Source organism: Ranitomeya imitator, chromosome 2 (genome assembly GCF_032444005.1).
Source record: "Ranitomeya imitator isolate aRanImi1 chromosome 2, aRanImi1.pri, whole genome shotgun sequence".
In the NCBI taxonomy this organism is placed as follows: domain Eukaryota; kingdom Metazoa; phylum Chordata; class Amphibia; order Anura; family Dendrobatidae; genus Ranitomeya; species Ranitomeya imitator.
The window spans coordinates 200,622,067-200,639,242 of NC_091283.1; the positions used below are offsets into that span (position 1 = coordinate 200,622,067).

General features: G+C 44.3%; 1 protein-coding gene across 2 annotated transcripts; it reads left to right on the top strand.

Moving 5' to 3' along the window:
* Positions 1-1,391: 1,391 nt before the first annotated feature.
* LOC138662632 (protein S100-A13-like) lies at positions 1,392-10,740 on the top strand. 2 transcript variants are annotated; one of them, XM_069748472.1, is made up of 3 exons: positions 1,392-1,512; positions 4,165-4,320; positions 10,523-10,740. In XM_069748472.1, exons 1-3 carry the CDS (start codon positions 1,504-1,506, stop codon positions 10,652-10,654), a joined length of 297 nt encoding a protein of 98 aa, XP_069604573.1. In that variant the 5' UTR covers positions 1,392-1,503; the 3' UTR covers positions 10,655-10,740. The 2 variants fall into 2 exon arrangements, with proteins under 2 accessions (XP_069604573.1, XP_069604574.1); XM_069748473.1 differs by lacking the exon at positions 1,392-1,512 and adding an exon at positions 3,918-3,974.
* Positions 10,741-17,176: the final 6,436 nt, after the last annotated feature.

Below are 17,176 nucleotides of genomic sequence, written 5' to 3' on the forward strand. Positions count from 1 at the left end.
TAGATGCGTTCGCAGCACGGGGTCCACCATGCAGGAGAACCTGCTGCTAGTAAACGGCGGAACTATATGGCGGTATGAACTAACTTTGTTAATTCACAGAGTAGCCGTGAAATTAAAGCACTGCACCCTGTTAGACTTTACAGAGGCACAGGCTAACTGCCCAACAGAGAGCAGTCAGTAGTCATGCATGCACACAAAACTCCTCGCCGGAGGTGCCAGCATTCTAGGGGCTTATTTCAGCCAGGTCCCTGAATACATACACACACAATCTCCTCGCCGGAGGTGCCAGCATTCTAGGGGCTTATTTCAGCCGGGTCCCTGAACACAAACTTACATGACCACACTAGCACAAAGCACATAACATAGAAAGATACTAGCGCATGGCCGTGCGGCCATGCGAGCCTTAAATAGTTGCAGCACGTACAGGACCTTCCTAGAAGGACCAATGAGAGGCTGCCACAGAGCCTGAGCACCTACAGGACCTTCCTGAAGGACCAATGGCTTTAGCTGCAGTATCTGAACATGTGACCCTCGATCTCCACTGAGAGATCTTACTCTGGGCATGCTCAGAACTAGAAAAGCAGGACTTAGTCCCAGAAGCGTCTGTGCGCCGCTGCCCAGCACTGACTTCAATGGCAGAAGCAGGAAAAGCAGCAGTAACTCTTTATACAGAGTCAGACTGAGCAAGATGCTGGGACTGATGTCTCCGCTGAGCAGGCTCCACTGCGGTAGGAGAAGAATGGGAGCCCGCAGCGGTGATGGCCCGAGATTCCCCCCGTGCAGAGGTGGGAACTTGACCCCTAACATTTTGTCCCTCTTTCCCATCTTCAAAGTTGGGAGGTATGGTTAAATTCATTGTTCCTCTCCAAATTTGAATTAACCATTCCAATTGTAACTCTTTAACCACTGTTAAACTGTTCTAAATATTACGTTAAGATTTGTTTCTATTTATGTTTTGTTATTTTGTCCCCTCTCCCTTTTAATAATAATTTTTATTTATATAGCGCCAACATAATTTGCAGCGCTTTACAAATTATAGAGGGGTCTTGTACAGACAATAGACATTACAGCATAACAGAAATAACAGTTCAAAATAGATACCAAGAGGAATGGGGGCCCTGCTCGCAAGCTTGCAAACTATGAGGAAAAGGGGAGACACGAGAGGTGGATGGACTTTTCTTTTCTCTTCTTTTCCCTAATAAAGATTGGTAGGAAACTGTTTTATCCCTTTCCCTCATATTCCTTAATTTCCTTTCCCTGCCCAGTTTTGTGTGTTTAAAAAATTTGAAGATATTAATAGTTTGTTTGAAAAAGGCTCAGTGCTGCTCTCTGCTGCTGCTGCACAGCATTACAAGCCAACTGCTGGAAAGTCCCAGCTATGACTTAGACATAGACACTCCCCTATGAAAAGCTGCTGTCAGGTTCTGCGCCGCCTCCTCCTCCTCCTGCCACAGATTTTCCAAACTTCCTGTAATCCTGAGGATGTGAATGTCTTAAAGGTGTATGTACGCTGTGAGTAGTAAGAAACAATTGCACTTACCTCTATGTATTGTACTAACCCTGTGTTTTCCTTACGTGCAGACCCTGCCCAGTTCCTACTGATCAGAGATGTCCATGAGCAGGTCATTAGCAGGCTCCACAGTGTCTTGTGGGTTAGCACATGGCTGCAGGGTGTGAGCTAATGTGGTATCTGAGCATTGGATGGGTCATAATTTATGGCTGCTCAAAACCTTCAAGTCCTCCAGCATATCCACACAGTGAGACGTGTTCCTGCTTCTCGGGGTATCCGCTCAGTGAGACGTGTTCCTGCTTCTCAGCGTATCCGTTCAGTGAGACGTGTTCCTGCTTCTCAGCCTATCCGCTCAGTGAGACGTTTTTCTGCTTCTCGGAGTATCCACTCAGTGCGACGTTTTCCTGCTTCTCAGCGTATCCGCTCAGTGCGACGTGTTCCTGCTTCTCGGTGTATCCGCTCAGTGAGAAGTGTTCCTGCTTCTCGGGGTATCCGCTCAGTGCGATGTTTTCCTGCTTCTCAGCGTATCTGCTCAGTGAGACGTATTCCTGCTTCTCGGTGTATCCGCTCAGTGAGACGTGTTCCTGCTTCTCGGGGTATCCGCTCAGTGCGATGTTTTCCTGCTTCTCAGCGTATCCGCTCAGTGAGACGTATTCCTGCTTCTCGGTGTATCCGCTCAGTGAGACGTGTTCCTGCTTCTCGGGGTATCCGCTCAGTGCGATGTTTTCCTGCTTCTCAGCGTATCCGCTCAGTGAGACGTATTCCTGCTTCTCGGTGTATCTGCTCAGTGAGACGTGTTCCTGCTTCTCGGGGTATCCGCTCAGTGAGACGTGTTCCTGCTTCTCGGAGTATCCGTTCAGTGAGACGTGTTCCTGCTTCTCGGAGTATCCGCTCAGTGCGACGTGTTCCTGCTTCTCGGAGTATCCGTTCAGTGAGACGTGTTCCTGCTTCTCGGAGTATCCGCTCAGTGCGACGTGTTCCTGCTTCTCAGCTAATCCGCTCAGTGAGACGTGTTCCTGCTTCTCAGCGTATCCGCTCAGTGAGACGTGTTCCTGCTTCTCGGGGTATCCGCTCTGTGAGACGTGTTCCTGCTTCTCGGAGTATCCACTCAGGGCGACGTGTTTCTGCTTCTTGGAGTATCCGCTCAGTGCAACGTTTTCCTGCTTCTCAGCGTATTTGCTCAGGGAGACGTGTTCCTGCTTTTCGGGGTATCCGCTCTGTGACAGGTGTTTCTGCTTCTCGGAGTATCCACTCAGTACAACGTTTTCCTGCTTCTCGGAGTATCCGCTCAGTACGACGTGTTCCTGCTTCTCGGGGTATCCGCTCAGTGAGACGTGTTCCTGTTTCTCAGCTTATCTGAGCCTGTATGGCACATGATAGGATTAGATTCTTGGCTCCTCACAGCGTCCGGGGCCCACTAGTATCAAGGTTTCAGACGTTGCTTTAGGCTTCGTTCAAAAGTCACTTTTATTGTACGCAAAAAATAAAGTTCTGATTTGATCAATATTTGGATCTGATTTTCATCAGTGTTTGACAAGTTTACCATGAGTTTCAGAAGTGATTTTCTCATATGAAAAAATCCTAACCATTACAGTGTTAATAGCGGGCAGCACATGGATGGCAATGTGTGCAATCATTTATTTTATTATTTTTTTTCACAGACGCATTCACTTGTATGGCTAATTTTTATCTGTGACTTGGATCAAACATGTGCGTGTCTCTGTGGTTGTTTTTTGTGTGAACACGGACCAATAAAAGTAAGGTTATGTGAACGCCCACATAGACTGTAATGGCTACATGTTCTATGTGAAAATTCATGAAATATGGACGTGTCACAGAGATGCAGTCTACAGTGAACCCCTTCTATATATGTAGAGGGGGGCACAGAGGCCCCAGGCCCTCCAGCCTAATATTGAACACATTATGGCCTGTGTAAGAAAAATCATTCTGTGTCCTGTATGAGGACTGTGTCATTCCCAGCATAAGGGCTGGTGGGATATGTAGGAGTGTTCAACATCTCAGTGTTCAGATGCCAAACCATGAAAAGATGGGACGGGGGTCTGTGATTAGACCGGTTGGTGGCGACTCTCCCATGTTCTGCATATTACTTCCAAGATCTTCAGAACTGTCCAGTGACTGCGTGAACCAGCCATGTAAGATGTCACCAAGTAGGGTCTACTTTATAGAAGATGTTTTGCGAGGATTGGATTGGCACATATTTTGGGGTGCAGAGTCTGTACCATATGGCATAAATGATGCAATACTGGAAGGTGGCTGATCTGTGGCCTCGTCCCTATATAAAGAAGGGTTAATAACGGTTGGCTTGGTGATGTGGGTGGTGAGGGTCACTCCCCTAGGCAGCACACTGAGGAACTGTTCTGGTGCCAGCACTTAGGGGCATGGTGGGCTGGTATACAGCTACATCTGTGTGAGGAATCGAGTCAGAGCAGAGCGAGACTGCGTGGTAATGTCTTCTGCTTCTCTGTCAGCCTGTGTCCTCTGTTGTGCCCCTTTCTCACCATCATTGCTTTCTTTCCTTCTCGCTTTTTCCCCTTCCCTCTATCCTCTTGTATTCTGCCTATTATTACTTGTGCTTCTCCATTTATGATGACAAGTTTTGGTGCTACATGTATTAATGCCGCTGTTCTCCACAGCATAACATGGCATCATCACAGACTGAACTGGAACGTGCCATTGTGACCATAGTGAAATGTTTTTTTGACCACGCCGGAGAGGAGGGCAAGAAAGAAACACTGAGTGTCAATGAATTCACCAAACTTACTCAGATGGAGCTGCCGCATCTGATGAAGGTAAGCCTCCGAGCCTAAATGTAGCATCCCGCTAATCAGCAAGGTCATTATTAGGCCAGAGACACACTAGCGATGTTAAAATCGGTTCAATTTTGTTCCTGCAACGTTGGACTAGTGTAATGCAAGTGTCATGCGAGTACAATCCGATTTTCACATCTAGCATCCGATTTACATCCAAATGCAGTGCAATTGTAACCTGAGCTTTTACATGGAGAAATTCTCTGTCATTTATGCATTTTTTTCAAAGGAAATATTCTTCAAAACACATTATATATATATATATATATAGATATAGATATATATATATAGAGAGAGAGAGAGATAGATATATATTAGATAGATGAAAAGCTGGCAATTCATCTGCTGTGTACAGTAAAATCACAGCAGGACCCAACAGGATAGAAGAGATGGATTACATACAGAAAATACACATAGAATAGATATAAAGATGTCTGTGACATATACAATTAGTACAGTGTGTGCAGCTTCCTGTACAAGTATTTAATTATTAAAAGATTGTCTTTCTGAAAAAAAAATGTGTGGATTCCCACGTAATTTTCTTAGCTAGCAGAGGGAAAGCCGATGGGGGACCCCCCCAAAAAAATTACATAAGGTCCCCATATAATTAAAAAGCAGCAAAGGCTAGGCAGACTGCTACTGGTTGATATTAATAGCCTAGCAAAGGGGCATGGATATTTACCACCCCAGGCTAAAATATCAGCCCTCAGCCGTCCCAGAAAAAACGCATCTATTAGATGAGCCAATTCTGGCATAAAGCCTCGTTCTTCCCACTTTCCCTGTAGCAGTGGCAAGTGGGTGATAGTTGGGGGTTGATGTCACCTTTGGATTGTAAGGTGACATCAAGCCCCGAGGTTAGTAATGGAGAGGCGTCAATAAGACACCCCATTACAAACCCCATAGTCATATTGTATAAAAACACAGACACCCAGAATAAAATCATTTTATTTGAAAGAATCACACAGACTCTTTAATAAATCAAATCTTAATTAAGCCATACTCACGTCGTCGCCCATTCCAGTGACACCATTGTCTCCTGCAAAAGAATTAAAATAATAAACAACAATATTCCTCACCTGTCCGCTGAGAAGATAATAATCCATTTGTCCCACGATGGGTCTAGCTCAGCTACATCTAGATGGCAGGCTGCATGGTTGCATAATGCCATTATACAACCTGTCATCCAACAGAGACACTGTGTGCTATTGCTGTTCAGTGTCTCACGGTGAACTCCGATAACCTGTCTGATGTCACCGTGAGCCTGAGAAAGTTCTCACTCTTGCTGTTCTCTCAGAAAGGTCCTGGGAGTTCATAGTCAATGAATTCACTTCACCTAACTGACGTCAGTACAAGCACCTTTACAAATTTTTACCCGACGTCATTTTGGGGGGTCCCCCATTTTAATAGCCAGTAACGGCTAAGTATACAGCTGTGAACTGATATTGATAGCCTGGGAAGCTCCATGGGTGTTACCCCCTTCCCAGGCTATAAACACCGGCCCGCAGCCATTGGCTTTCCCTCTGCTGGTTAAGAAAATTACACGGGAGCAACGCCTCTTTTTCTGAAAAACAATCTTTTATTAATTAAATGCAAGTACAGTAAACTGCACACACACTGCACTAATTGTATTTGTCAGTGACATCTGTATATATAACTATTCTTTGTGTATTTACTGTATGTAATCCATCTCTACTATCCTGTCGGCTCCTGCAGTGATTTTACATTGCGCGGCTGCATTGCCGGCTTTTCTTCTATCTATCCATGAAATATACAGCTCTGGCAAAAATTAAGAGACCACTGCAAAATGTTCAGTTTGTCTTATTTTTTTCTTTCTAGGTATATTTTTGAGTAAAAAGTAAATTGTTCTTTTATTCTATAAACTACTGACAATATGTCTCTGAATTTCCAAGAAATAAATTTTGTATTTTTTTTTTCTGACAAAGAAAAATGGTCAAAATAAAAAAACCCCAGTGCTTTCAGACCTCAAATAATGCAAAGAAAACAAGTTTATAATCATTTAGAAACAACAATGCTAATGTTTTAACTTGGGAAGAGTTCAGAAATCAATATTTTGTGGAATAACCATGATTTTTAATCCCAGCTTTCATGCATCTTGGCATGCTTTCCACCAGTCTTTCACATTGCTTCTGGCATATAAATGTAAGCAGTTCTTCTTTGTTTGATGGCTTGTGACTATCCATCATCCTCTTCATTACATTCCAGAGGTTTTCAATGTGGTTCAGGTCTGGAGATTGGGCTGGCCATGACAGGGTTTTGATATGGTGGTCTCTTAATTTTTGCCAGAGCTGTATACAGTACAGAGAAAAAGTTTGGACACACCTTCTAATTGAAAGATTTTTCTGTATTTTCATGACTATGAAAATTGTACATTCACACTGAAGGCATCAAAACTATGAATTAACACATGTGGAATTATATACTTAACAAAAAAGTGTGAAACAACTGAAAATATGTCTTATATTCTAGGTTCTTCAAAGTAGCCACCTTTTGTTTTGATGACTGCTTTGCACACTCTTGGCATTCTCTTGATGAGCTTCAAGAGGTAGTCACCGGGAATGGTCTTCCAACAATCTTGATGGAGTTCCCAGAGATGCTTAGCACTTGTTGACCCTTTTGCGTTCACTCTGCGGTCCAGCTCACCCCAAACCATCTCGATTGGGTTCAGGTCTGGTGACTATGGAGACCTGGTCATCTGGCGTAGCACCCCATAAATCTCCTTCTTGGTCAAATAGCCCTTAGACAGTCTGGAGGTGTGTTTGGGGTCATTGTCCTGTTGAAAAATAAATGATGGCCCAACTAAACGCAAATCGGATGGAATAGTATGCCGCTGCAAGATGCTGTGGTAGCCATGCTGGTTCAGTATGCCTTCAATTTTGAATAAATCCCCAACAGTGTCACCAGCAAAGCACCATCACACCTCCTCCTCCAAGCTTCACGGTGCGAACAAGGCATGTAGAGTCCATCCGTTCATGTTTTCTGCGTCGCACAAAGACACAGTGGTTGGAACCAAAGATCTCAATTTTGGACTCATCAGACCAAAGCACAGATTTCCACTGGTCTAATGTCCATTCCTTGTGTTCTTTGGCCCAAACAAGTCTCTTCTGCTTGTTGCCTGTTCTTAGCAGTGGTTTCCTAGCAGCTATTTTACCATGAAGGCCTGCTGCACAAAGTCTCCTCTTAACAGCTGTTGTAGAGATGTGTCTGCTGCTAGAACTCTGCGTGGCACTGACCTGGTCTCTAATCTGAGCTGCTGTTAACCTGCGATTTCTGAGGCTGGTGACTCGGATAAACTTATCCTCAGAAGCAGAGGTGACTCTTGGTTTCCCTTTCCTGGGGCGGTCTTCATGTGAGCCAGTTTCTTTGTAGCGCTTGATGGTTTTTGTCACTGCACTTGGGGACACTTTCAAAGTTTTCCCAATTTTTCAGACTGACTGACCTTCATTTCTGAAAGTAATGATGGCCACTCGTTTTTCTTAGATGCTTTTTTCTTGCCATAATACAAATTCCAACAGTCTATTCAGTAGGACTATCAGCTGTGTATCCACCAGACTTCTGCACAACACTATTGATGGTCCCAACCCCATTTATAAGGCAGGAAATCCCACTTATTAAACCTGACAGGGCACACCTGTGAAGTGAAAACCATTCCCGGCGACTACCTCTTGAAGCTCATCAAGAGAATGCCAAGAGTGTGCAAAGCAGTCATCAAAGCAAAAGGTGGCTACTTTGAAGAACCTAGAATATAAGACAAAATTTCAGTTGTTTCACACTTTTTTGTTAAGTATATAATTCCACATGTGTTAATCTATAGTTTTGATGCCTTCAGTGTGAATTTACAATTTTCATAGTTATGAAAATAGAAAAAAAATCTTTAAATGAGAAGGTGTGTCCAAACTTTTGGTCTGTACTGTATATGTGCGTGTCACTGACATCTATATATCTACCTATACTTTGTGTATCGGCTCCAGCTGTGATTTTATTATACACCACTGCTGAATTGCCGGCTTTTCAAAGGACATACAGTTAGGGCCAGAAATATTTGGACAGTGACACAAGTTTTGTTATTTTAGCTGTTTACAAAAACATGTTCAGAAATACAATTATATATATAATATGGGCTGAAAGTGCACACTCCCAGCTGCAATATGATAGTTTCCACATCCAAATCGGAGAAAGGGTTTAGGAATCATAGCTCTGTAATGCATAGCGTCCTCTTTTTCAAGGGACCAAAAGTAATTGGACAATGGACTCTAAGGGCTGCAATTAACTCTGAAGGCGTCTCCCTCGTTAACCTGTAATCAATGAAGTAGTTAAAAGGTCAGGGGTGGATTCCAGGTGTGTGGTTTTGCATTTGGAAGCTGTTGCTGTGAGCAGACAACATGCGGTCAAAGGAACTCTCAATTGAGGTGAAGCAGAACATCCTGAGGCTGAAAAAAAAGAAAAAATCCATCAGAGAGATAGCAGACATGCTTGGAGTAGCAAAATCAACAGTTGGGTACATTCTGAGAAAAAAGGAATTGACTGGTGAGCTTGGGAACTCAAAAAGGCCTGGGCGTCCACGGATGACAACAGTGGTGGATGATCGCCGCATACTTAATTTGGTGAAGAAGAACCCGTTCACAACATCAACTGAAGTCCAGAACACTCTCAGTGAAGTAGGTGTATCTGTCTCTAAGTCAACAGTAAAGAGAAGACTCCATGACAGTAAATACAAAGGGTTCACATCTAGATGCAAACCATTCATCAATACCAAAAATAGACAGGCCAGAGTTAAATTTGCAGAAAAACACCTCAAGAAGCCAGCTCAGTTCTGGAAAAGTATTCTATGGACAGATGAGACAAAGATCAACCTGTACCAGAATGATGGGAAGAAAAAAGTTTGGAGAAGAAAGGGAACGGCACATGATCCAAGGCACACCACATCCTCTGTAAAACATGGTGGAGGCAACGTGATGGCATGGGCATGCATGGCTTTCAATGGCACTGGGTCACTTGTGTTTATTGATGACATAAGAGCAGACAAGAGTAGCCGGATGAATTCTGAAGTGTACCGGGATATACTTTCAGCCCAGATTCAGCCAAATGCTGCAAAGTTGATTGGACGGCGCTTCATAGTACAGATGGACAATGACTCCACGCATACAGCCAAAGCTACCCAGGAGTTCATGAGTGCCAAAAAGTGGAACATTCTGCAATGGCCAAGTCAATCTCCAGATCTAAACCCAATTGAGCATGCATTTCACTTGCTCAAATCCAGACTTAAGACGGAAAGACCCACAAACAAGCAAGACCTGAAGGCTGCGGCTGTAAAGGCCTGGCAAAGCATTAAGAAGGAGGAAACCCAGCGTTTGGTGATGTCCATGGGTTCCAGACTTAAGGCAGTGATTGCCTCCAAAGGATTTGCAACAAAATATTGAAAATAAAAATATTTTGTTTGGGTTATGTTTATTTGTCCAATTACTTTTGACCTCCTAAAATGTGGAGTGTTTGTAAAGAAATGTGTACAATTCCTACATTTTCTATCAGATATTTTTGTTCAACCCTTCAAATTAAACGTTACAATCTGCACTTGAATTCTGTTGTAGAGGTTTCATTTCAAATCCAATGTGGTGGCATGCAGAGCCCAACTCGCGAAAAGTGTGTCACTGTCCAAATATTTCTGGCCCTAACTGTAGGTGTGTAAAGATCGGACAGCATGGTCACATGGACTGAGTGTTGTGTGATTTTTTTTTTTTCTCGCACCCATTGACTTCTATTGCCGAATGCGATCTGATTTCCGATTACAATCACAGCATTCTGCAATTTTTTTTCCAGTCCAATTGTGATTTGATCCGAGCTGGAAAAAAAAAAATCACAGATGAACACAAAATGATAGAATAACATTGGTCCGAATGCAATCTGATTTTTTATCGTTTTACATTGGTCCGATTTCATCACAAGTGGCAATGAGCCCTTAGTATGGAGAGACCAGTAGGTGATGGGAATCCTGATACTTCTGGTGGTCGATACCCGAGACTGTGGAACCACACTATAGAAATCTAATGTTTTTATTTTTCTCTTTTGCTAGAAAGGTTTTTGATATTAGGCTCCTTCCCCTTTGTTACATGCCATTTTGGGTGGAAATTTCCTGAGCAAGATGTCACAAAATTTTCCATTCTCTCAGGATGTCTCCTTAGAGGAGAAGATGAAGGATCTGGATATTAACCAGGATAATGAGCTGAAGTTTAACGAGTTCTGGAGGCTGATCGGTGAACTGAGCAAGCAGGTTAAGAGAGACGTCAAGCCTAAGAAGTAGTGATATCCCCATCACATGGCGATGGCCCAGTCAGAGTATGGTGCCTTTATTTGTGTCCTGTGACAATAAAGAGCCTGGGATTGTAAGATGTCTCCTCATTATTTTATAGTCTGTATGCGGCTTGTGACGCACTCTCATAGGTGCCATAATCCACAGCCACATGACCCCCTTAATGCTGACAACCGGCCTCTTTATTGCAAGAACCACTGAGAAGTTTGCACACAAATAATAGAGCTCTCTGAACTTTCTACGGTTTATGTGAGCAACATTACTGCGCTATACACTACAGCAGTGGTCCCCAACTCCATGCCTCGAGGGCCGCCAACAGTGCAGGTTTTCAGGATTTCCTTAGTATTGCACAGGGGTTGGAATCATCACCTGTGCAGATGATCACATTACCACCGATGCAATACTAAAGAAATCCTGAAAACCTGCACTGTTGGCGGCCCTCGAGGCCTGGAGTTGGGGACCACTGCACTACAGGTATAAAGCCGAGGTGCTTAGTACTCTGGATGGTCACATTGTGCGTCCATCTGCACAACATTGGAAACCTACATAATTATATGCATAGCTCCCAACCGTCCCTCATTCTACGGGACTGTCCCGATTTTCAGGCTTTGCCCCGCAGTCCCGCATGGGACTGTGCTTCTCCCGCAAACAGCAGGAGAAGCAGCCAACACGCCCCCTTGCATGAGGCCACACCCCTTCCCCTGCAGTCTGTTTTTCTTCCAGTGTGCGCGGTACAGCTCAGAAGGAGAGAGAGGGGACATTTTTGAGGTACGTGTCACGGAGGGGGTGTGTGCCACACATTGATGTATCAGCCGGTCATCTCTGCACCTGCAGAGCCTTACACCACATATTGGCTGCTCTGTGCGCACAGGACCTGTGATGAGGTCACAGGAGGGGAGGAGCAGGGGTCACATGATCGGGACCTCCATGGATTGCAGGACTTGGCTGTGGTGCTGGTTACCAACTTGCCATGGTGCTGCTGGATGAGGTAAGTAAGCTGCCTTGTGTGGGGTCAGGAGGTGTTTACAGTGTGGATGTAGCAGACAGTGTGTATGAGGTCAGGTGTATGGAGCGGAGCCGTGTGTATATGAGGTGTATGGAGTGGAGCCATGTGTATATGAGGTGTATGGAGCGGAGCCATGTGTGTATGAGGCGTATGGAGCGGAGCTGAATGTGTACGAGGTGTATGGAGCGGAGCTGAATGTGTATGGAGTGGAGCCGTGTGTGTTTGAGGTGTATGGAGCAAAGCTGAATGTGTATGAGGTGTATGGAACGGAGCTGAATGTGTATGAGGTGTATGGAGCGGAGCTGAATGTGTATGAGGTGTACGGAGCAGAGCTGTGTATGTTTGAGGTGTACGGAGCGCAGCTGTGTGTATAGGAGTAGCTATGTGTGGCCATTATATGGTACGAAGTATCATGTGCGGTCAATATACAGTATGGAGCATCATGTGCGATCATTATACAGTATGGAGCATCATGTGGGGCCATTATGCAGTATGGAGCATCATGTGTGGTCATTATACAGTATTGAGCATCATGTGTGGCCATTATACAGTATGGAGCATCATGTGCAGCCATTATACAGTATGGAGCATCATGTGGGGCCGTTATACAGTATGGAGCATCATCTGTGGTCATTATACAGTATGGAGCATCATGTGTGGCCATTATACAGTATGGAGCACTGTGTGGCCATATTTTTTTGTTTATAATTATTCATATGCAGCAGGGCTGGCCTTGCCGTCAATGTGTAAAACAAAGGGAGTACGAAGTACAAAATGCATATTGTGAAGTGCATTTTCCTGGGCCCATCCAGTATGTGGGTTCGAAGGCTTATTGAGGTGCATATGAATTGGTAGCAGGTCAGGCCTTGAATTCAATGCAACACTTTTTCAGGAGTCCCTCCTGGACATCTTATGACAGGGGTATTGTGGTGCTTTTTAATTCTTGGCAGCCCATCCACTCACAGCATAGGCTACAACAGCTTAGGAGACCCACTGTTTCATAATGGCCCTTTAAGAATATTAATGCCGCCTGATGCACCAGTAAAAATAGGCTCTGTGACTTTGAGTCCCTCTTTCGTAAATGAAACAAGATGGGTCTGCTTATGTGTCAGACACCACATGGCCAGCTAGGGGTGTTAAATGTTGCAATGACATTTCCCAGTGAATGCATTTGTAGTGGTTGAAAGCAATGTTAAAGTTGAAAAAAGCTTTAAAAATGCAGCGTCTGAACTAAGCCTAAGTGGGGGAGGAAATTTTCGGTCTGGGGTTAAATATTTGGCCTAACAGGCAAGTAATTGCAAAGGATGTACCTTGACATATTTCCAAGCAAAACCCGCTTTGGTTTTGTTTTCATGTGTTTTTTGTGGCACCGGGAAAAATGGCATGAATCTCGGAAAAAAATGATTAAGGCTGTGAACTAGGAGTCAGGAATGCTTCCAGGGGCGATCCCCATGAGGTCCCTGTGTCATTTGAGCAGTGTTTCCATAATTTTCAGACGTTTTTAGACCTTAAAAGGACCCCCGGGGGGTGGGGAATGCGGTAAAAATACTCGGGTCTCCCATAGACTTACATTGGGCTCGTTGTTCTGGCCGAGTACCCGAGCATTCCAATTTGCTCGACCTGAGCAACAAGCACTCGAGCATTTTAGTGCTTGTCCATCACTATCTATTAACACCCAGGTCCAGGTGTGTCAATTAGAGCCGGAGAAAGGTTGTCACTGGGTAAAAGAGTCAGAATAGTTAAAGGGAACCTGTCACCCCCAAAATCGAAGGTGCGCTAAGCCCACCTGCATCAGGAGTTTATCTACAGCATTCTGTAATCTAGGTCCCAACTTCCAGGAAGGAACCCTCAACCTGATATTCCTGGCAGACAACCACACAAAGTCATTCACATTCAGGTCCGGCAAGCATTTTCTGTCAGCCATACGTTTGTACCTGTCCCCCATAATCTTCCATTTACTCAGAACCACCCGCCACACTAGTGAGAGGGACAAAGCAAAACATTCCTCTTCCAGAACTCCTGAAGCCTCTCCCCCGCTAAAAGTACCAAATTGCAGATGGTAACCGCATGCACTAAAGAACAGTGACCTGCTGGTAGATTCTTGACGGTGATTATTGATAGCAAATTCTGCCAGCGATAAGTAGGATGCCCAATCCTCCTGATTTTCAGAGACAAAACACCTGAGGTAGGTCTCCAAATTCTGGTTAATGCGATCGGTCTGTCCATTTTTAACTGGGAAAGGAAGGCAGAGAAAAAGGACAGCTGCACCCTCAGTCGAGAACAGAATGTCCTTCAGAGCTTGGAAACAAACTAGGTCTCCTGATCGGACACCACATCGGAGGAAACCCCATGAAGCTTCACAATCTCATTTATAAACACCTAAGCAAGAGTCTTGGCATTCCGAAGTGCCGGTAATGCGAAGAAATGAACCGTTTAACTGAACCTATGCACAACCACCAAAACTACAGCCTTGCCTGCAGATACCCATAGGTCAGTACTAAAATCCGTGGACAAATGTGTCCATCGTCTACTACAGGAAAGATAAATATCTTGGTACCATGTTAGCCAGTAGATAGAAAAATAAGGTAGCTTCAAATCTCAGAGAGACAGGAGAATCTGGGAGTATAAACTTATGACGACCTTTGACACATTTAGTGCAGGAATGAATGTGTTACATGGATTTATGTATTTTTACATCAATTAAGGAATTTGCACTTCAGACCATGTGGGGTCATCATAACAGAACCAGACCCCAATCAGAGGACAGCAAAACATTCACTCCTAATCCAGGAACTTTCCAATATTTATGGACACAACTATTTATCACTTATCACTCTCCCATAATGACAGTTCTGTGCTATGTTGTGCATAAATATGTGATTCTTCAGAATTTGTTTTAGTCTGTGCCTGATGAAGAGACCTGAGTAGTCTTGAAAGCTTGCAATTTGTTACCATCTTTTCAGTTAGCCATTAAAAGGTATCAACCACTGAGGACTCTCAATTCTAAATATTTTTCCATCGTCTACTAGGAATAGGTAGTGGAAGAAGGGTACCAGAAAGGTATGCAATACTTTAGACTGTGCGCAGACACTACAAGAAGATACTTGTTCAATCACATCCCTATGCAACCCTGGCCTCCAAAAACGACAAGAAAGGAGGTCCGCTGTTGCCTTACCACCGGAATGACCATCAAGCACAGAGTTGTGATGTTCCCCAATAACTTTGCAGAGCAGATTTGGTGGCATAAATAACCTTCCTAGAGGGCAGGAGGCAGGAGCGTCCCCCTGAGTCTCCAACACCTCACCCTCCAGCTCAGGGTACAATGCTAATATGACTACCTCCTTCTGCAGAATCGGGACATGGTTTCCTGCAACCTGTTTGTATCCTCAGACGTGCCCCTGCATATCTCAGAAAAAGTATTTTATGCTTCTCCCACGCTATATGTAAATTGCGCAGTCCGATTAAATAAGTGTTTCAACATTGTCATCAGCACTGTCCCGGTCCTTTTAAACACCGCCTCTTATAAGTGCATAGAAGTTGATTACGTCTCTCCTTCATCCACATAGTGCCCCAATTCTCGCACCTGAGCAGTGGAATTGGAGAGTAGTGCAGGCGCGCCTCACTCTGCCATACTGAACAGCCAGGGATTCCACTGTGCAGGCGCAAGATTTCAGGCACCACGTGGGTGACGGAGAGACGTCATCCACTTACATGCACTTATAAGAGGCGGGTTTTTAAGGGACCGGGGGGCCTTTTAAGGGTCTGGGGCGGTGCTGATCACAATGTGAAGACACCCATCGGACTGCACCACACATTTTACATACAGCATGGGACAAGTATAAAATATAAAACTTTCTGAGGCACGTAGGAGCATGTTTGAGGATATGAATGGGTTGTAAGTACCTCATTCTTATGATCTTAAAAGTGATGGGCAACATTTATAAGCAGGGGTGGGATTCGGGGGATTCTCTTCGGTTCAGGGGAACATATTGTTCAAATTGTAGACGGTTTCACGAACCGGCAAGAAGCGGAGATCCCAATCCGGTTCCCTGGTCTGCAGTTTTCAAGTGAATGTGCGTCCAAGGAGGTACTGTACAATCAGGCACCGGCTTCCTGCACCGCAATAGTTAACGGCCACCAGCCAATCAGAGGCTGTCAGCTGACGTTGATGTGCACGTCGCAGACGTATGATGTCACTGCCATGTGCCGGCCCGTCCGCGTCGCATATGAAGAAGGAAAAGGATGCCCCTTGACCACAGCCAGGTGAGAAGAAACATTTTTTTTTTGCTGAAAAACCTCAATAAGGTCAACTGACATATGGGGGCCAAGATGGAGACATATGGAGGCTAAGGTGGAATTTTTTTTCTCCAAGGTGGAGCTTACTCTTTGCCACATGGTTTTTTTTGCCTTCTTCTGGATCAACATGTTAGGGCATGTTAGGTTAGGCTATAGGTTGAACTAGATGGACTTAAAGTCTTCCTTCAACCTTAATAACTATGTTACTAGATGTGGAACAGATGAAGACATATAGGGACCTGGATGGTAGTCGTGGGGGCAAGGATAAGGGACATAGGGGCCCAGGATGGGGGAAATTATTACATAAACAGGTCAGGACGAGGGACATTATTAATCAGGTCCATGGTTGGGGACAATACCAGAAGGGTCTCTGGATGGGGAAATTATTATACGAAGGGGACCATGATGGACTACTTTATTACAGAAAGGGGCCAGGATGGGGAACATTATTACAGGTAGAAGTCAGGATGGGGGACATTTTTACAGGAAGGGGCCAGAATAGGGGAGCTTATTATTGTAAGGGCTAATTAAAGGATATTATTACTGATGTATTTTATTTTTGAGGCTACTGTTTTCAATGGGGAGATCCTGTTAGTGTGCAGGGTGGCACTATGTCACTTTTTTTCTTCACCTGGTGAAGTGTGGAAGTCAGGGAAGAAGTGGGGAATGTGCACTAGAATTGATCAGCTTTAGATAACTATTTTATTTTCAGCAGAAATGAGTGCTAGATGCAACAAGTAATGGCGGTCTGTGCTGGATGAAGAAGAAAAGCAAAGATGAAGGACAGCAACTGAAGACATCACTGCTGAATCAGTGTGTTACCTGTACATATACTCTATACACTGTATACTGTGTACATAGCTCCTGTGAATAATGTCAATGGTGATCAGACACTTGTATTACCTGTACACAGGAACTATACACAGAGCTCTTGTGTATAATGTCACTGGTGATCACTGTATTACCTGTACACTGGAACTATACACAGAGCTCCTGTGTATAATGTCACTGGTGATCCTTGTATTACCTGTACACTATACACTATGTACAGAACTCCTGTGTATAATGTCACTGGTGATCACTATACAGCTCTGGCAAAAATTAAGAGACCACTGCACAGTTTTCTAAAAATCATAATCTCGACATGTCTGACAGCCATTCCATTCCAGTGTCAGTTGAATTCCAACGAAAGTATACCTCATTCTACGTAA